The 21,858-nt window shown below is 40.7% G+C and overlaps 2 protein-coding genes across 2 annotated transcripts in view; one reads left to right on the top strand and one right to left on the bottom strand.

Annotated features, from left to right (window-relative positions):
• Positions 1-21,858, bottom strand: part of LOC118846149 (cytochrome P450 2J6-like) — a 41,834-nt gene that overhangs the window by 13,973 nt on the left and 6,003 nt on the right. The window lies entirely within an intron of this gene.
• Positions 18,969-21,118, top strand: LOC118846148 (calpain small subunit 1-like). Its single transcript, XM_036754391.1, has 2 exons — positions 18,969-19,789; positions 19,944-21,118. Exons 1-2 carry the CDS (start codon positions 19,061-19,063, stop codon positions 19,968-19,970), a joined length of 756 nt encoding a protein of 251 aa, XP_036610286.1. The 5' UTR covers positions 18,969-19,060; the 3' UTR covers positions 19,971-21,118.

Raw genomic sequence — 21,858 nt, 5'->3', positions numbered from 1 at the left:
TGTATCTTGAATCCTAGTTGCATGCAAAAACTTTTCTTTAATATATGCTTTTAAAACTTTGAGTTCCAAGGAAAACATGTATGTTATTACAAAAAGAAAATGCCCAAAGAGTGTTACAGGCAGGACACTCCCAACTCTGGAACGTTGTATGCGAAGACTATGTGCCCCCAGATCACCGGATATCAAATATGCTCTCAATGTACTAGCAATTCATATATTGACACTATTGTGAACTTCAAGGTGTGCTCTGTTGTTATAATGTGTAACTTCCATGTTATCCCCTTTTTTACTATATAATTACTTTGCTTTCTAAGTGTCTGTGCTAGTTGTAATCATGGACTTGTATGTGGAATGACCACATGATGGATGGAACCCTGTCTGCTAAACCATTCCTCCAATCTATGAGACTTTACTTTGTATCCCGTATCTAATTTTTCCATGTTCAGGGTATCTGTACTGTCTCTAACAACAGCTTTCGCTGGATGTTTAAGAAATGTGCATTATCTCCATTGGCAGCATGATGATTTTTACTTTTCTCCAGTCCAAGTGGGTGATGTAACTCTTTCTTGGGTACCCTAACCTTTGCCTTTACCTTCTACCTACTTCCTCTTTAGAGCTTAAGCAACTACTGAAAAATAATCAAAGAGCGCTCAATGAATATCATATAGTTGCTGGCAAATTACTAGAGGCCTCACATTTAGTCAAGTCTTTGTTGTAGTACTTGTAATTTTGTGTCTATGTAATTCTTACATATTCTTTTGAATGAAACAACTGTATACCAAAATGATTCCTAAATTTTTCACAGCCTATACTTAAATATGTCAGATCTTAAGATCTGACATTAGAGAAGATCCTCCATATTATAGTGTAAGCCCCGCATGTATGTGTCAAGCTCCCTTCCCCCTTGCAGATCTTTAGACGCTCCTGCTTGGAGACTGATAGGCCCTGAATAAAGAATAAAAAGTACATTCCTCAGCCAGATTACAGTGTAAGCCCAGCTCTCCCTTCCCCCTTGTAGACCTTTAGACTCTCCCACTTGGAGACTGATAGGCCCTGAGACTGCCTGCCAGTTCTTGGGAATGAGGTGGGTGGGGGAAGGGTGGCTCCCACCTCTGGCAGGAAAAAAACTTTCTCTGTTCAGGGTCCTATAAAAATCACCACGTGGGTGAATCATATTGGAACCTCACCCACGGAGAGGACACTTTGCCTGGGACTATGTTCAGAAAACCACCAAGGAACCTGTAAAAGAGGTTCCCCAGCTTCGAAGAAGCCTTGGGTGCAAGTGCTGAATGTGAAGTGTATGTTGTATGTTGTGTGTGTGTCTTTTGTTGTTGTCACTGCGTTTGCACAAAAAAGAGGGATTCCCCAGCTTGAAGAAACCTTGGGCAGTGGTGTTCCTCTGAACAGGTGATGCCTCTGTGTGTCTGTGTCTCTGTCTTTGTCACTGTGTTAACTGTGTAGTAGGAATTGTTAAATAATGTGGTTGTGGGGTTAATGGAGTATTTCCCCTGTCTTTCAATAAAAACCCTATTTTGTTGGGAGTGTGTCTTATTGCCAGAGTGAATTCGAATCTGAACCTAACCTAGATTAATCAAATAAGGTGAAAGAGGAAGGGAGCCAATAGAAGATAGTGCATAAGGTACTGGACCTGGAGGCAGGAAGACCTGGCCTACCTCAGACATTTACTAGCTGGGTGATGTTAGTTCTAGTGCCTTCCCTCTGTTGATTATTTCCAGTTTCTCTTGTTTAAACTGTGCTTGTACAAAATTGTTTGCATGCTGTTTCCCCCCTTAGACTAGGAGATCCTAGAGGACAGGGATTCTCGTTTTCCTTTTTTTTATATTCCCAGGATTTACCACAGTGCCTGAAATGGAGCAGGCACTTGATAATCATTTATTGACTTACTGAGTTACCTTGTACAAGTCACTTAACTGTTCCACTCCTCAGTTTTCTCATCTACAGAATGGTAGGGAGGTTTGGATTGATGGGCTCCAACATTCATTCTTAACCCTAATCCATGATAATAAGAGGAAGCAGCAGAAAAGTAGGAAAAAAGGGAAGTGGAGGAGAAAGGGAGGAGGAAGAGAAGGAAAAAGAAGAAGCATAGAAAGAGGAGGAAGTGTAGAATGAAGGCCTGCAGTAACAATATTGTGAAAAGTAAGGTAACTTGGATAGACTTAAGAACTTGGACTGATGAAATAGCAACCACAATTTCAGAGGACCAATGACGACACCTGCTACCCACTTCCTGACAGACTGGTGATAGACTTAGTTTACACAATGAGATATAAGTTTCTGGGCACGGATAATGTGAGAGTTCCTTTTGTTTGACTGTGTATTTCTTACTAGGGTTTGGTTTTTCCAGTGAGAGGAAGAAAAATAAGGAAAGGAAATAAATAATTAATAGGAAAAATAATCTAAATTTTTAAAATGCAAATAGCAATATGTATGTGTGTATGTTCTGAGGAGTAGAAAGAGGAGAGCAAAGCAGAAAATATGAAAGAGAAAAATGAGAGTAAAGATATCAAGAAAATAGAATAGATGATTCAGCAAGTAGAAAGGAAGGATGGTTAGTAAGAAACAAAAGAGTTAGAGAAGGGCAGCAGGAGAGAACAGAGGCAGGGGTCTGTGTACATGCATGGGTGTAGTGAGTTCCTTGAGAGACCAGCCAAGGCAGGACTCCATGTGTAGCATTTGAAGTTTTGAGGTCTATGTGCTGATGGCAGAAAATAATGAAAATGGCATTCAAGAGAATGAACCATCAAGGGGGCCCTTTCTTTGCTTGCTGCCTCATTTCTTCCTAGAGGACAATGTTGGATCTTTGAAGACCTTCTCAGGGGCTGCGGACATTTTGTCTGTCTCTAGTCCAGAAGTCATCTCTTTTCCCCTGCTCCTCCCATCCACACTTACATATTCTCTTTAATGATCATTTGGATAAAAGGACAATCAGAACCAATTAAAAATATCTCTGCCTGACAACTGCTCACCTTTTTCTTCCCCAATGGCCTCAATGAGATACCTGGCCTACTCTTGGATTCGATCTTCCAGGGTCTTCTTTCCCAAACCAAAGTTCCTTAGTGTCATTAGGGCAAATCTTCTTTGCTGTCTCCAATCTTGGCCATTAGACATTAATAAGCCTAAATAATAATGATAATAATTTATATCAACATTTCAAAAGATCTATAATTTTAGTGGTGTGGTTATTCCCTCTACCAGCAACAGAATTCAATTGAACAAACACTTAAAAAACACCTACTATGTGCCAAACATTCCACTGTGTATACAAATAGTAAGGGCTGGACTGTTTCTGTTCCTAAGGAACTCACACATAAAATGGGGAAATAACACATAAAGTTTGACTGGAAATGCCTGGAAAGATAAAGGGAGATGTCAAGGCTCAGACGTCCTGAGGTTCTATAAGTAGACCATGTACCTTGGGGTACATAATTATGAGCACCTTATTACCTCAGTCAGTGATGACTAACTTCTGGATGAGTTTCTGCTTTGAAGAAGATAGCAATGGATGGGAAAGGAGCCCAAGTCCTAATCTGGATGGTCAGATCCAGTTTGAGTGGCTTAAGTCATCTGACCCGGCCCTTGTCGACTTTATCAGTGTCATGGTCCAGGCAGGACAGCAATGCCCTTCGCCCATGGGCATTGGATATGCCACAAGCAGGCTCATTGCCCCCACCTCCTTTGTTCAATATAATCTGGAACTGATAGGGCCCCTCCACTTTGCTGACAGTGCAGTATTAAACAGTCAAACCCATTTCTCTCTACCCAAAAAGGGGGGGATAGAAGAGGGACCTTGGGATACTCCTTCTCCAAGAAGTATCTTTGCTATGAAGAACTTGGGAACTGAGGTCCAGAGAGGGTAAGGGACTAACCCAAGGTCACATAGGTAAAACATGGCAGAGATGAGATTCGAACTGAGACCCTGGACTCCACAGTCTGTGACCTTTCCATTATTTCTTGCTGTCTCTAAGAGTATGCTTTCTATTTTAAGACTGGTCTCTTATGCACATCTCATGGAGGCTCTACTTTTAGATAGGGAAGGCCTTTTGGAATGCAGTAGTCACCACACTCCTTTAGGAAGCTCAGGATTGGGGAGTCCTGACTGAATTGTCTTTACCTTCTTTCCTCAAAAGCAGAGTGTCTCTTTGTTGGCCTGATTTGTGAATTGTTAATCTTTCCATGCCACAAGAGTCCTATTTCACAAGCGTATTACAAAAGAGCAAATAACAGAGAAAGAGACAGTTCATAAGAATTAAAAGATGCTAAGAAAATGTTGGCACCCTTGACAAAACAAATAAAGAATGAAGCAAACAAATGTTTCTTGGCCAAGAGAATCATGGGAACTCACAGTGGTCAGATATTTCATATTATACCATTTGATAGACAGGTTCACCCCAGTAACTTGCAGTAAGTCATAAATTCTTGTTAACATAAAAAGATTGAAGAGCAGATAGTAGAAAGTCAGAAGAATTGTACTGTTGGTGTCATGTGGAAGAGAGACTAGTTTTTTTTTTTTCTGTATGGCCCCCAAGGGCAAAACAAGGAGCAATCAATGAACGATGTAAGGAGGGGAACTGAAGTTGGAGAGAAGGCCAAACTTCTGACCAGTAAGAATTGCCCTAGAGTGTCATGGGCTTCTTTGAAAGGTTGTGGACTCCCCTTCTATGGAGGTCTTCAAGCATAGTCCAAATGACCATTTATTGGGAATGTTGAGAAGTGATTCCAATTCAGGTCCAGTCAGTCTTGGGCAGCTACTAGGTCCCTTTTGCCTCTGAGATCCAAAAATACCCTCAAATGTCAAAGTACGCACCCTGAGCCTTTTCACTCCTTTTTAGGGAATAAAGGTATGCTAAACCTTGCATTAAGTGATGCTAGAGATACAGGCAATATTAGACTATCTGAGCTCTAATGGAAATAAAATTTCCATTTATGGGGAAGGTAGGCCATAAACTCCTCCATAAATTTCAGTCAATAAACTTTTGTTATCATATCTTGGGCACTGTACTAAACACTGGTATTCATCTTTATTATGAGTAAATACATAAGTTCAAGGCTAGTAAAAAATTCCTTCTTATTAGACACAAGAGAACTTATTATTGACAAGGGAAAGCTTCAGGGAGAAGTTAAGTATTTGAATTGGTTGTTGAAAGATTTCAAGAGTCAAAGAGGTGGAGGAGAATATTCCAAACGAAGGGCATAGCATGGAGTAACTGCTTTGGCTACAAATTTTGTTACAAATACCTGATACAAATACTAATACCTAATTCATAAACTAGAACTTTGGTCTCAGAGTTAAGAAGACCTCTGTTTAAATGATGACTCCGATATTTCTGAGCTCTCAGCTTCAGTGACCTCATCTGTAAAATGGGGGTACAGGCTTGGACTGTGTTGCCTCTAAGTTTCTTTCTAGCTCTAAATCTATGGTTCTATGACTGGACTGGGGGTGTGGCTGGTGCATTTTGGAAACAATAAATAGTTAGTTTGACTAAACTGTGGGGACATGAACATGATATGTCACAGATACAGATGGAAAGATTGGCTGAAGGGCCATCAATGATGTGATAAATAATCACAGACCCTCGGGATTTCCAAACTGGAAAGATGTCACCAATCTTGTTCAGTTTTCTATTGGAAATCCTAGCAATAGCAATAACAGAAGAAAAAGAAATTGAAGGGATCAGAATAGGGAATGAGGTAATAAAACTATCTCTTTTTGCAAATGACATCATGATATAAGTGGAAAATACCAAAGAGTCAACTAAAAAGTTAGGTGAAACAATTAATAATTTAAGCTAATTAGGAAGATTTAAAGTAAATGCACATTAATCATTGGCCTTCTCATATACCAGAAACAAAACTCTGCAAGAAGAATTGTAAAGAGGGAACCAAAATGTCTGCTGGAAAGCAGGAACTTCCCTAGGGCTCTTCCCTAGGACCCTCCAAACACTGATAAAAATGGCTCTGAACAAATTCTAGACCTGCAGAACCCATGGAATAGCAGAGGGAAGTAGGGCTCCAGCCCAGGATAGCCTGGATGGTCAACGGGTAGGGTCTATCACATGGAGCTGGGACTGGAGTGGAGCAAAGCCCAGCGTGGGCTGAGCCCAGACCAATGAGACCAGGAGCCAGGCAGACCAGGCCCTAGCACCCTGAATCAGTGTGCTGTGGCAGGTACCAGACTTCTCAACCCACATACACCACAACAGAGAAGGTTAGCAGAAAAATTGGAGGGGCCAGAGTGAAAGCAGTTTGTAGTTCGGCCACTGACCCAGGGGCAGCAGGGGTGGTGCAGTTAGAGAACTACAGCTGCAGTTGCTTTAGGCCCCAGGCCCACTTGGTGGAAGGAATTAAGTGGCAGGGCAGAGCAGGAGTACAGAGCCTGCTGAGATCTGAGTGCATTCTGGGTTGGCTGTTGTTGGGGGAGGAAGAATGTTGGTGTGGCAGAGCTTGCTGTGTAGAAATAGCTCTGAAAACAACATCACAGCCCCTCAAGGTTGGGACAAAGTACTCTGTACTCTACAAGCAGTCATAGTCCGACAAAAAACTCAAGGGTCAAGAAGTCGGCTGGGAACATGGCCAGGCAGTGAAAATGGACTCAGATTCAGACTCAGACTTTGGAATCTTTCTTTGGTGACAAAGAAGACCAAAACATACTGGCAGAAGAAGTCACCAAAGTCAAAGAGCTTACATCAAAAGCCTCCAAGAGAAACATGAACTGGTCTGAGGCCCTGGAAGAGCTCAAAAAGGATTTGGAAAAGCAAGTTAGAGAAGTAGAGGAAAAATCAGGAAAGAAATGAGAGTGAAGCAAGAAAACCACAAAAAATCAAGTCAATGACTTGCTAAAGGAGACTCAAAAATACTGAAGAAAATAACACCTTTAAAATAGACTAACTTGAGGGGGATGGAGCCAAGATGGCCGCATGAAAACAGCATCTTACCAGAGCTCTCTCACAAGTTCTGTCAGATTACTATAAAAAAGTGAATTTGAGCAGACTTGAGAGAGTTAGAAACTGCGAGAAGTCTGAGTGATGCAAATTTCCTAGCCAGGAGAGTCTGAAAGGCCAAAGGAACGAATCTGTGGGCTAGGAGAGCTCTCGGTGTGCGGAACTGCTCCAGATGGGACCAAAGAGGAAGCGGCTGGCTGGGAAACCCACGTGGGAGACAGATTGGGAGAAAGCCAGGCGCCCAAAACCAGCAGAGATCCCCAGGCCTCCCAACACAAGACGGCACTCTGTGGAAGCAACGGAGAAGCAGCGGAAAGCCACCAACCATGAGATATCAACTCCTGAGGCTTGCAGCCCAAGGGTATGAAATGCCTCTTGAACTTCTGGGAGACATAATGACCAGGTAAACAGCTCTAACCCCTCCCCTCCCCACCGAGAGAATTCCTCAGAAAAAAAAAAAAAACACAAATGCTGGAATAGAGGAGACAGAAGTGGGGCTTCAGTGGCCGAGTAGTGGAAGTATCTGAGTACCAAAGGGGCAGAGCCAGCAGGGGTCAACACCAGGAGTCCAGACGTACTCTTGCTCCCCCAGGGGAAGTGCCAGACTCACAGCTAAAACAATAAAGGGCTAAAACCATTGCTGAAGAGCAACAGTGCTGGAGAACAACCCCAGGGGAAGAGGAGATTTCGGGCAGCCAGACCCCCTCCCCTACACCTCAGGAAACTGAAGGCTATAATTCATAAAGCCAACAACGAGACTCACAGTCCCCAGAATAAGAAAGCTGGGACAGAAAGCCCTGAGCCCCAAAAGAAGAAATTTATTGTAAAGCCAGGAGAAGGCTAACCAACATGAAGAACACAAAAAAACCAAGGACCATTGATTCTTTTTATGCAGACAGGCAGGATCAAAATACCAATTTGGAAGAGGATAACAATGGCATTATACCCACATCTGATACCTCAAAAGGTAGTGTGAACTGGTCTCCAGAACAAAAAACATTACTGAAAGAGCTAAAGGAGGATTTTAAAAACCAAACTAGGGAGGTAAAAGAAAAGAAATGGAAAAAATAGAAAAAAAATGGAAAAAATGGGAAAAAAAATCCACTAGCAAAATCAAGTCCCTAAAGAATAAGATTGGCAAAATGGCTTTGGAGGATCAGAATCTAAATAGAGAAAATGACACTCTGAGAGGTAAAATCTAGCAACTGGAAAAGGTGAGTCAAAAGCAAAATGAAGACAGTAACTCATTAAAAATCAGAGTTGAGCAAGTGGAAGCTAATGACTCTATCAGACATCAAGAAGTAGTAAAAGAAAATGTAAAGAATGAAAAAATAGAAAAAAAATGTGAACTATCTGATTGGGAAAACAACTGACCTGGAAAATAGATCCAGGAGAGACAATTTAAGAGTTGTCGATCTACCAGAAATCCACGATGAAAAAAAGAGCCTTGACAGTATCTTCGAAGAAATTATCAAAGACAAGTGCACAGAGGTCCTAGAACCAGAGGGCAAAATAGTTATTGAAAGAATTCACCGATCACCCCCTGAAAGAGATCCCCAACTGAAAACACCAAGAAATATTATAGCCAAATTTCAGAATTACAAAATGAAGGGGAAAATACTGCAAGCATCCAAAAAGAAACAATTTAAATATCACCGAATTACAGTCAGGATCATGCAGGATCTTTCCAATTCCACCCTAAAAGACAGGAGAAACTGGAATATGATATTCCAATGGCAAAGGAGCTGGGACTACAACCAAGGATCAACTACTGAGCAAAATTAAGCATAATTATTCAGGGAAGAAGAGGGACAGGGAGGGTAAACTGAGGAAGGTGGCAGTCAAAAGCAAAACTTTTTTGAGGAGTGGAAGGGGAAAGGGAGAAACAAAAGCATAAACAGGGGGAAATAGGATGGAGAAAAAGACACAGATAGAAATCATAATTGTGAATGTGAATGGGATGAACTCTCCCATAAAACGGAAGCAGATAGCAGAATGGATTAAAAACCATAATCCTACAATATGCTGTTTACAAGAAACACATTTGAAACAGGGGGATACACACAGGGTAAAGATAAAAAGCTGGAGTAAAATATATTGTGCCTCAGCTAAAGTAAAAAGAGCAGGTGTAGCAATCCTAATCTCAGACAACGTAAAAGTAAAGATAGGTTTAATTAAAAGAGATAAGGAAGGACATTATATCCTGCTAAAAGGCACCATAAACAATGAAGCAATATCATTGTTTAACATTTATGCACCAAGTGGTATGGCATGCAGATTTTTAGAGGAGAGGTTAAGGGAGTTACAGTAAGAAATAGACAACAAAACTATAATATTGGGAGACCTCAACCTCCCCCTTTCTGAACTTGATAAATCTAACCTCAAAATAAATAAGAAAGAAATTAAGGAAGTGAACAGAATTTTAGAAAAGGCAGATATGATAGACCTCTGGAGAAAACTAAATGGGGATAAAAAGGAATATACTTTCTTCTCAGTGGTACACGGCACATACTCAAAAATTGACCATGTACTAGGGCATGAAAACCTCACAATCCAGTGCAGAAAGGCAGAAGTAGTCAAAGCATACTTTTCAGATCATGATGCAATAAGAATTATTTGTAACAAAGAACCATGGAAAAATAACCTAAAAATTAATTGAAAACTAAATAATCTAATTCTAAAGAATGAGTGGGCCAAAGAACAAATCAGAGAAACAATTAATAACTTCATTCAAGAGAATAACAATAATGAGACAACATACCAAACTTATGGGATGCAGCAAAAGCAGTACTTAGGGGAAGTTTTATATCCCTAAATGCTTACGTGAATAAAATAGGGAAAAAGGAGATGAATGATTTGGGCATACAACTGAAAAAGCTAGAAAAAGAGCAAATTGAAAATCCCCAATTAAATACCAAATTAAAAATACTGAAAATCAAAGGAGAGATTAATAAAATTGAAATCAAGAAAACTATTAAATTGATAAATAAAACAAAGGGCTGGTTTTATGAAAAAAAACAATAAAATTGATAATTCTTTGTTCAATTTGATTAAAAAAAGAAGAAAATCTAATTATCTGTATCAAAAATGAAGAGGAAATCAAAACAATAATTAGGAATTATTTTGCCCAATTATATGCCCATAAATTTGACAACCTTAGAGATATGGATGAATATCTACAAAAACATAAATTGTCCAGGTTAACAGAAAAGGAAGTAAAATTTCTAAATAACCCCATCTCAGAAAAGGAAATTGAGGAAACCATCAATGAACTCCCTAGGAAAAAATCTTCAGGGCCAGACAGCTTTACATGTGAATTCTATCAAACATTTAAAGAACAATTGATTCCTACACTTCGTAGACTATTTGGGAAAATATGTGAAGGAGCCCTACCAAATTCGTTTTATGACACAAATATGGTACTAATACCCAAACCAGGTAGAGTCAAAACAGAGAAAGAAAATTATAGACCAATATCCCTAATGAATATTGATGCAAAAATTTTAAATAAATTATTAGCAAAAAGAATGCAGCAACTTATCACCAGAATAATACAATATGACCAGGTAGGATTTATTCCAGGAATGCAAGGCTAGTTCAATATTAGGAAAATGATTAGCATAATTGACCATATCAACAACAACACTGGCAGAAACCATATGATCATCACAATAGACACAGAAAAAGCCTTTGACAAAATAGAACACCCATTCCTATTAAAAACACTAGAAAATATAGGAATAAATGGAGCCTTTCTTAAAATTATAAATAACATCTACCTAAAGCCATCAACAAGCATTATTTGTAATGGGGATAAACTAGATGAATTTCCAATAAGATCAGGGGTGAAACAAGGATGTCCATTATCACCCCTACTATTTAATCTGGTACTAGAAACGTTAGCTGTAGCAATAAGAGAAGAAAAATAAATTGAAGAAATTAGAATAGGCAAAGAAGAAGCTAAATTATCACTTTTGGCAGATGATATGATGATTTACTTAGAGAATCCTAGAGAATCAAGTAGAAACGTACTTGAAATAATAAAGAAATTTAGCAAAGTTGCAGGATATAAAATAAACCCACATAAATCCTCAGCATTCCTATACATTTCTAACAAAATCCAACAGTAAGAGATAGGAAGAGAAATTCCATTCAAAGTTACTGTAGACACTATAAAATATTTGGGAGTTTATCTGCCAAGACAAACCCAGGATCTATATGAACATAATTATGAAACACTCTCCACACGAATAAATTCAGATCTAAATAAATGGAATAATAGCAGTTGCCCATGGTTAGGCCGAGCTAATATAATAAAAATAAAAATAAAAAATTTTACCTAAATTAATCTATCTATTCAGTGCCATACCAATTGAACTACCAAAAAATTATTTTACAGAGCTGGATAAAATAATAACAAAATTCATCTGGAAGAACAAGAGGTCTAGAATATCTAGGGTATTAATGAGAAGAAATGCTAGAGAAGGTGGCCTAGCCATACCAGACATTAAACTCTATTATAGAGCAGCAGTCATCAAAACTACCTGGTACTGGCTAAGAAACAGAGTTGTGGATCAGTGGAATAGGATAGGTACGCAACATGGAGAAGTCAACAACTATAGCAATCTACTCTTTGATATAAACCCAAAGAGGCCAGCTTCTGGGCTAAGAATTCACTATTTCACAAAAACTGCTGGGAAAATTGGAAAATGATACGGCAGAAACTGGGCATAGACCAATATCTTAAAACATATACCAAAATAAAGTCAAAATGGGTTCATGATTTAGGCGTAAAAGCTGATACTATAAGCAAGTTGGGAGAAGAAGGAACAGTTTACCTATCAGATTTATAGAAAAGAAAAGAATCCATGACCCAACAAGAGATGGAGACCATTAGAAAATGCAAAATGGATAATTTTGATTATGTTAAATTGAAATGTTTTTGTACAAAAAAGCTAATACAACAAAGATTAGGAGGGAAGCAGAAAATTGGGAGAAAATCTTTACAACTAGTGTCACTGATAAAGGACTCATTTCCAAAATATACCGGGAACTGAACCAAATATATAGGAATATAAGTCATTCCCCAATTGAGAAGTGGTCAAAGATATGAACAGGCAGTTTTCAGAGGAAGAAATTAAAGATATCTATAGACATATGAAAAAATGCTCTAAATCACTACTGATTAGAGAAATGCAAATCAAAACAAATCTTAGACTCCATCTCCCTCCTGTCAGATTGTCTAAAATAACAGAAAAGCAATAAATGCTGGAGAGGATGTGGGAAAATTGGAACATTTTTACATTGCTGGTGGAGTTGTGAACTGATCTAACCATTTTGGAGAGCAATTTGGAACTATACTCAAAGGGCTATAAAAATATTCATACCCTTTGACCCAGCAATACCACTCCTAGGGTTATATTCCAAAGAAATCACACAAATGGGAAAAGGACCCATATGTACAAAAATATTTATAGCAGTTCTTTTTGTAGTAGCTAAGAATTAGAAATCAAAGGGATGCCCATCAGTTGGGGAATGGCTGAACAAGCTGTGGTATATGAAGGTAATGGAATACTATTGTGCTATAAGAAATAGGGATGAGGGGGGCGGAGCCAAGACGGCAGCTGGTAAGCAGCGACTAGTGTGAGCTCCTTACCGAGTCCCTCCAAAAACCTATAAAAATGGCTCTGAACCAATTCTAGAATGGCAGAACCCACAAAACAGCAGAGGGAAGCAGGGCTCCAGCCTAGGACAGCCTGGATGGTCTCTGGGTGAAGTCTATCCCACACGGAGCTGGGGGCTGGGAGCTGGGAGCTGGGAACGGAGTGGAGCAGAGCCCAGCCTGAGTGGTGTGGACCAACAAGACTAGCAACCAGGCAGAGCATGCTGTAGAGCCCTGAATCAGTGAGCTGCAGCAGTTACCAGACTTCTCAACCCACAAACACCAAAGACTGCTGAGAAGGTTAGTGGGAAAAGCTGCGGGAGTGGAAGGAGTTCCCGGTTCGGCTTCCAGCCCCGGGGGCAGCGGAGGTGGGGCAGCTAGGGCTATTGCTGCTTCCGGCTCCAGTCCAACCTGGTGGGAGGAATTAAGTGGCGGATCAGAGCAGGGGTGCACAGCCTGCTGAAGATCTAAGCCCAGTTCGGGTTGGGGGCTCTTGGGGAAGGAGCAGTGCTGGTGTGGCAGAGCTGGCACCTCCCCCCCAAACATGGAACATAGAACTCTCTACTCTACAAGCAGTCATACCCCACTGAAAAACTCAAAGGTCAAGTTAGTTGGCTGGGAATATGGCCAGACAGTGAAAACGCACAGAGATTCAGTCTCAGACTTTGCATTCTTTCTTTGGTGACAAAGAAGACCAAAACATACAGCCTAAAGAAGTCAAAAAAGTGCAAGAGCCTACACCAAAAGCCTCCAAGAAAAACATGAACTGGTTCCAGGCCATGGAAGAGCTCAAAAAGGATTTGGAAAAGCAAGTTAGAGAAGTAGAGGAAAAATTGGGAAGAGAAATGAGAAGGATGCGAGAAAACCATGAAAAACAAGTCAATGACTTGCTAAAGGAGACCCAAAAAAATACTTAAAAATACACTGAAGAAAACAACACCTTAAAAAACAGACTTACTCAAATGGCATTAGAGCTCCAAAAAGCCAATGAGGAGAAGAATGCCTTGAAAGCAGAATTAGCCAAATGGAAAAAGAGGTCCAAAAGACCAGTGAAGAAAATACTACTTTAAAAATTAGATTGGAGCAAGTGGAATGTAGTGACTTTATGAGAAATCAAGATATTATAAAACAGAACCAAAGGAATGAAAAAATGGAAGACAATGTCAAATATCTCATTGGAAAAACCACTGACCTGGAAAATAGATCCAGGAGAGATCATTTAAAAATTATTGGACTACCTGAAAGCCATGATCAAAAAAAGAGCCTAGATATCATCTTTCAAGAAATTATGAAGGAGAACTGCCCTGATATTCTAGAGCCACAGGGCAAAATAGAAATTGAAAGAATCCATCGATCGCCTCCTCAAATAGATCCCCAAAAGAAATCTCCCAGGAATATTGTCGCCAAATTCCAGAGCTCCCAGATCAAGGAGAAAATACTGCAAGCAGCCAGAAAGAAACAATTTGAGTATTGTGGAAACCCAATAAGAATAACCCCAAGATCTGGCAGCCTCTACATTAAGAGATCGAAGGGCTTGGAATATGATATTCTGGAGGTCAATGGAGCTAGGATTAAAACCTAGAATCACCTACCCAGCAAAACTGAGTATCATGCTCCAAGGCAAAATATGGATTTTCAATAAAATAGAGGACTTTCAAGCTTTCTCAGTGAAAAGACCAGAACTGAATAGAAAATTTGACTTTCAAACACAAGAATCAAGAGAAGCATGAAAAGGTAATCAAGAAAAAGAACAAGAAAAAGAAATTGCAAGGGACTTACTAAAGGTGAACTGTTTTGTTGACATTCCTACATGGGAAGATGACCATTATGATTCATGAAACCTCAGTATTAGGGTAGCTGAAGGGAATATGCATACATATTTCTTTATGTATATATATGGGTGAATGTGTATGTATGTATATATCTATGTGTGTGTGTATATATATATGTATATATATATATATATATATATATATATATATATAGAGAGAGAGAGAGAGAGAGAGAGAGGGAGAGAGAGAGAGAGAGAGAGAGAGAGAGAGAGAGAGAGAGAGAGAGAGAGAGAGAGAGAGAGAGAGAGAGCGGCACAGGGTGAGTTGAAGATGAAGGGAAGATATCTAAAAGAAATAAAATCAAATTAAGGGATGGGAGAGGAACATACTGAGAGAGGGAGATAAGAAGAGATAGAATGGGGTGGATTATCTCGCATAAAGGAGGCAAGAGCAAGCAGTTCTGTGGGAGGAGGGGAGAGGGCAGATGAGGGGGGAATGAGTGAACATTGCTTTCATCAGATTTGGCCTAAGGAGGGAATACCATACATACCCAATTGGGAATCTTACACCACAGGAAAGAAGAGGGAAGAAGATAAAAAATGGGGGTTGGGATGATGGAGGGGAGGGCTGACGAGGGTGGAGGTAATCAATAACAAACACTTTTGAAAGGGGACAGGGTCAAGGGAGAAAATTCAATAAAGGGGGATGGGTTGGGAAGCAGCAAAATATAGTTAGTCTTTCACAACATGATTATTGTGGAAGGGTTATACATAATGATACACATGTGGCCTATGTCGAATTGCTTGACTTCTTAGGGAGGGTGGGTGGGAAGGGAAGAGAGGAGAGAATTTGGAACTCAAAGTTTTAAAAACAGATGTTCAAAAACAACCAAAAATGTTTTTGCATGCAACTAGAAAATAAGATACACAGGCAATGGGGCGTAGAAATTTATCTTGCCCTACAAGAAAGGAAGGGAAAAGGGGATGGGAGGGGAGTGGGGTGACAGAGGGGAGCGCTGACTGGGGAACAGGGTAACCAGAATATATGCCATCTTGGAGTGGGTGGGAGGGTAGAAATGGGGAGAAAATTTGTAATTCAAACTCTTGTGAAAATCAATGCTGAAAACTAAATATGTTAAATAAATTTAAAAAAAATTTAAAAAAGGAAGTTACTAACTTAAAAAAAAAGAAATAGGGATGATATGGACTTCATAACAACCTGGAAAAACCTACATGACATAATGCTAAGTGAGCAGAGCAGAGCCAGGAGAACATTATACACAACCACAGATATATGGATTCTGTGATGACTAACCCTGACAGACTTTGCTGTTCTCAGCAACATAATATGCAGCGACAGCTCCAAAGGACTCACGATGGAGAATGCTATCTACATCCAGAGAAAGAACTATGAAGTATGAATGCAGATCGAGGCACACTCCATGCTCGCCTTTTTCTCCCCCCCCATTTTTTTTCTCTCTTTTGTATTTGTTGTTGGGTTGTGTTATTTTTTTGTTTGTTTTTTTGGTTCTGTTTCTTTTTTCTCATGATTCATTCCATTGGTCATAATTCTTCTCCACAACTTGACTAGTGTGTAAATTAATTGAATGCCAAGTTATACATGGAAGTTATATGGGATTCCATGCTGTCTTGGGCAGGGAGGGGGCGAGGGAGGGAAGAAAATCTGGAACTCAAAATTCTGTAGTACCATATGTTGCAAACTAAAAGTAAAAAAAATAAAAATATAAAAAGAAAGAAAAAAATAGACTAACTCAAATGGCAAAAGAGCTCCTAAAAGCCAATTAGGAGAAGAATGCCTTGAAAGGCAGAGTTAGGCAAATGGGAAAGGAGGTCCAAAAAGAACATGGAAAAAAATACTACCTTAAAATTTAGATTGGAGCAATTGGAAGCTAGTGACTTTATGAGAAATCAAGATATTATAAAACAGAACCAAAGGAATGAAAAAATGGAATACAATGTGAAATATCTCATTGGAATAACCACTGACCTGGAAAATATATCCAGGAGAGATAATTTAAAAATTATTGGACTATCTGAAAGCCAAGATCTAAAAAAGAGCCTAGATAACATATTTCAAGAAATTATCAAGGAGAGCTGCCATGACATTCTAGACCCAGTGGGTAAAATAGAAATTGAAAGAATCCACTGATCGCCTTCTGAAAAAATCCCAAAAAGAAAACTCGTAGGAATATTGTCACCAAATTCCAGAGCTCTCAGATCAAGGAGAAAATACTGCAAGCAGTCAGAAAGAAACAATTCGAGTATCATGGAAACATAATTAGGATAATACAAGATCTAGCAGCTTCTACATTAAGAGATCGAAGGACATGGAATATGATATTCTGGAGGTCAATGGAGCTAGTACTAAAACCAAGAATCACCTACCCAGCAAAACTGAGTATCATGCTCCAAGGCAAAATATGGATTTTCAATAAAATAGAGGGCTTTCAAGTTTTCTCAGTGAAAAGACCAGAGCTGAATAGAAAATTTTACTTTCAAACACAAGAATCAAGAGAAGCATGAAAATTTAAACAAGAAAGAGAAATCATAAGGGACTTACTAAAGTTGAACTGTTTTGTTTACATTCCTACATGGAAAGATGATGTATATAACTCATGAATCCTCAGTATTAGAGTAGCTGAAGGGAATATGCATACATACATACATAAATATATATATGTATATATATGGACAGGGCGCAGAGTGAGTTGAATATGAAGGGATATCTAAAAAAATAAAATCTAATTAAAGGATAAGAGAGGAATCTATTGAGAGAGGGAGAAATGGAGAGATAGAATGGGGTAAATTATCACAAATAAAAGTGGCAAGAAAAAGGAGCTCTGTAGGAAGGGAAGAGGGGGCAGGTGAGGGGGAATGAGTGAATCTTGCTCTCATTGGATTTGACCCGAGGAGGGAATACCATACACACTCAATTGGGTATCTTACCCCACAGGAACGAAGGAGGAAGGGGATAAAAAAGGGGGAACGATAGAAGGGAGGGCAGATGGGGGAGGAAGTAATCAAAAGCAAACATTTTAGAAAAGGGACAGGGTCAAGGGAGAAAACTCGATAAGCGGGGACAGAATAGGAAGGAGCAAAATATAGTTACATGAGTATTGTGGAAGGGTTTTACATAATGATATGCATGTGGCCTATGTTGAATTACTTGCCTTCTTAGGGAGGGTGTGTGGGGAGGGAAGAGGGAAGAGAATTTGGAACTAGAAGTTTTAAAAGCAGATGTTCCAAAAAAGTTTTTGTATGCACCTAGGAAATAAGATATACAGACAATGGGGAATATAAATTTATCTTGCCCTATAAGAAAGTAAGGGAAAAGGGGTGGGGGAGTGGGGTGACAGAATAGAGGACTAACTGGGGAACGGAGCAACCAGAATATATGCCGTCTTTGAGTGGGGGGTGGGTGTAGAAATGGGGAGAAAATTTGTAATTCAAACTTGTGAAAATCATTGCTGAAAACTAAAAATATTAAATAAATAAATATTAATTTTATTAAAAAAAAAGAAAACTCGTCCAAAATAACTATCCATGTTTACTGTTTTACTGGAAGTTCTAATAATATCCAAGGTAAGCATATAAAAGAAAAGGAAGCAATATTAAAAAATACCCTATTTAAAGTAACTTCGGCCCAGGCCAAGCCATGCTTCCTCATTGTTTGGGCCCTGATTGGCTCAGAGTGAATGTAAATAGCAACTGTTTCTATTTTGTCCAGAAATCCTGAGGGTCTTCCCCTCTCAGACTGATTTTTTCTTTTTTATTTCACTAGGTAAAGATGTTATTCTCCGCTCTGTTTCTTACCTGGCTTTAATCACTAAATGGGCATAGCCTCAGTCAAACTGAGACCTGTTAAAGACCTTAGCTTAAAGAGGCCAAGGTCCCCCACTACATACAGTCATGCCTTCTACATGTAGGCACTGGAACCAGAGGGCTCTGGAGGAGAAAGTGAGGCTTTCTTTGCTCAGTACTCCCTCACTTAAGTCCAATTCACTTACATGTCCTAGCATCACCTCCCTGATACCATGTTCCTTTTGAGAAAGAAGGACAAACGACAACAGACAATTTAAAATACCTGGGAATCTACCTGCCAAAAAAAACCCAAACAAACAACAAACTTTACAAATGAAACTATAAAAAAACTTTTTGTATAAATAAAATCAGATTAAAGACTAGTAGAGATATTAATTGTTTATTAGTAGGCTGGGCCAATATAATAAAAATGAAAATTCTAGCCCCCCAAATTTATATATTCGATGCAATCCCAACTAAATTACAAAAAAAATAGATGGCTGTGGGAGACTCGGCTGGGGCTCTTAAAGGCACAGACACCCCCTCCCCGCGTGTCTCTCCGGGACCCCGCAGGGCGGGAGACCTGGGCACCGGTTCCTGGGAACAGCTGGTGGGCGGGGACGCCCGGGTCCAGCCATGGAGCGGGAAGAGGCGTGGCCGGGCGGCTCTAGGACCGCGCGGACGCCCGGGGAAGGAACATCTCCTCGGGCGCGGCCGCCCCTGAGTCAGCCCGGCCCCGCCCGACCCACCTGCGGCCGGACCCGAGCAGAGCAGAGCTAGGACGGCAGGAGGCCAGGCGGGAGCTGGGGAAACTGAGGCCAAGGCCGAGAACAGGGTCCCGGAGACATGTTCCTGTTTAATTCATACCTGGGTGGGAGGGGTGGCGGCGGCGGCGGCGGGGACCCAGGCAGAGCTCTCGGGGGGCTGTTCGGCAGAGGCGGGGCCGGCGGCGGAGGGCCTGGGGGGGCCATGGGCTTCCTAGGAGGCTTCATCAGCGCCGTCAGTGAAGCTGCCGCCAATTATAACCCAGAGCCCCCGCCCCCTCGATCCCACTTCTCCAACCTCGAGGCCGGTGAGAGTGAGGAGGACCGGCAGTTCAGGAGGCTCTTTGCCCAACTGGCAGGAGATGACATGGAGATCAGTGCCTCTGAACTCAGGGACATCTTGAACAAGGTGGTGACTCGACACCCTGACCTGAAGACCGACGGTTTCGGCATCGACACCTGTCGGAGCATGGTGGCCGTCATGGATAGTGACACCAGTGGCAAACTTGGCTATGAGGACTTTAAGTACCTTTGGAACAACATAAAGAAGTGGCAGGCTGTCTACAAGCGGTACGATCTAGACCGCTCGGGGACCATTGACAGTAATGAGCTTCCTGGAGCCTTTTGGGCTGCAGGCTTCCAGCTCAGCCCAGAGCTGTACCGGATGATCATTCGGCGATACTCGGACGGGGACGGGCACATGGATTTTGACAACTACATCGGCTGTCTCGTGCGCCTGGACGCCATGTTCCGTGCCTTCAAGACTCTGGACAAGGATGGCAGTGGTCAGATCCGGGTGAACATCCAAGAGGTGAGGGTCAGCCCTCCGCCCCGTGTCTGGGGGGGTCTGGTTGGGGTGCTGCTCAGGTTCCCTTGGGGAGAGGGTGGCCTCTGGGCAGTGCTGGCAGATTGCTGGGGACCCTGCCCCCAATTCACTCCTCCCCTGTCTTCTCCTCTTCTCCCAGTGGCTGCAGCTGACCGTGTACTCCTGAAGCCCATGCGTATGTCCACCTGGCTGGTCATCAGCCTCCTACCACCACCCAGGACAGAGATCCCAGGAAGCTACCCTCCCCCTCCCCCTCTCCTGCATTTCTGCCTTTCCCCGTGTGGGAACCCTCTGGCACAGGCACCACCAAACACTGACGCTGTGTTGTCCCTGAGGTGCCCCTCCTACCCCCGACTCTACCACCAAGATGTCCCTGTTCCCGGCTCATCCCCAACCCCCTTCTAGCTCCAAAGCGTGCCAACCAACCACATGTTTCTGCCCCCCAGCACCCCTGTAAACATGGCACATGCTCTAACATGCCAACCACATGCTTCCCAGCCTCCTTAGAAATATGCTCTAATGTGCTGTCACCCCAATAGACATGCTGTAACATGCCTGCCACTGCCCCTGCAAATATACTTTACATGCTTCAACATGTCAGCCAGGTGCCATCACACTCTGCCCCCATGGGGTTCATCTGGTATCTAGTGCCTTTTCCAACTCCTCATGTGCTTCAGGCCCTCTCCCCTCCTCTCTGGGTGGGCCTGGGAGCAGGGGCAGGGCTTCTGGGCTGCCCCAAAGCCCAAAATAAACAGTGGTCACAAGAAAAAAAAAATTACAAAAAAATAGTGTTTTAATGAATTAGAAATAAATCATAATAACATTCATTTTGAAAAAAAAGTCAAGAATATCAAAATAATGAAAAAAAGTCTAAAAGATGGAGGTTTAGCAGTACCAGAACTTAAACCGTATTATAAGGCAGTAATTATTAAAACTCTCTGGCTAAGTAAAAGAAAGGTAGGTCAATGAAATAGAGTTGACATCGAATTTACAGCAGCAGATAAACATAGAATCTTGCATCTGGCAAGTGCAAAGATTTAAGATTTGGGAGTAAAAATTCATTATTTGGTAAAAAATATTGGGAAAAGTAGAAGGTAGCATGTTAGAAAGTAGACATGGACCAATATCTCACATCATTTACAAAATGGATACATGATCTAGATGTAAAGAGAAATTTTACAAGAAAATTGGAAGAACATGGAACATATTACTTGTAAAACTTATGGATACGTGAACAATTTAGGAATAAACAAGAGATAAAGAGCAAAGTTAGATTAAAAAGTACAATTTTGATTATATTAAATAAAAAAAAAAGTTTAGTACAAGTAAAACAAATGTATCCAAAATCAAAAGGAAAGCACAAAATTGGGAAAACAATTTATAGCTCATTCATCTGATAAAAGTCTCATATCTAAAATATTTTTAAAAAGAAGTTTGTCAAATCTAATAGAATGCGAGTCATTCCCCAACTGATAAATGGTCAAAGGATGTGAACAGGCAGTTTTTCAATGAAGAAATCAAAACAATTTATAGTCATAGGGAAAAATGCTGTAAGTCATTATTGATTACAGAAATGCAGATTAAAACAACCTCAAGGGAAGGTGACCTAGCCATACCAGATCTTAAATTGTATTATAAAACAGCAATCATTGAAACTACTTGGTACTGGCCAAGGAATAGAGTGGTGAAATCAGTGGAATAGGTTAGGTACAGAAGAAACAGTAGTCAATAACTATAGTGACCTACTGTGTGATAAACCCAAAGACCCCAGCTTCTGGGAGAAGAACTCACTATTTGAGTAAATCTGCTGGGAAAACTGGAAAATGCTATGGGAGAAACTGGGCATAGACCAATATCTTACACCACACACCAAAATACAGTCAAAATGGTTACTCTATTTATATCTAAAAGCTGATACTGTAAGCAAACTGGGAGAGCAAGGAATAGTTTACAACCAGACAAGAGGTAGAGAACATTATGAAATGCAAAATGGATAAATTTGATCACATTAAACTGAAAAGTCTTTGCACAATGTAACCAAGATTAGGAGCAAA

Source organism: Trichosurus vulpecula, chromosome 4, assembly GCF_011100635.1.
Source record: "Trichosurus vulpecula isolate mTriVul1 chromosome 4, mTriVul1.pri, whole genome shotgun sequence".
In the NCBI taxonomy this organism is placed as follows: domain Eukaryota; kingdom Metazoa; phylum Chordata; class Mammalia; order Diprotodontia; family Phalangeridae; genus Trichosurus; species Trichosurus vulpecula.
This window is presented reverse-complemented; position numbering and strand designations above follow the sequence as displayed.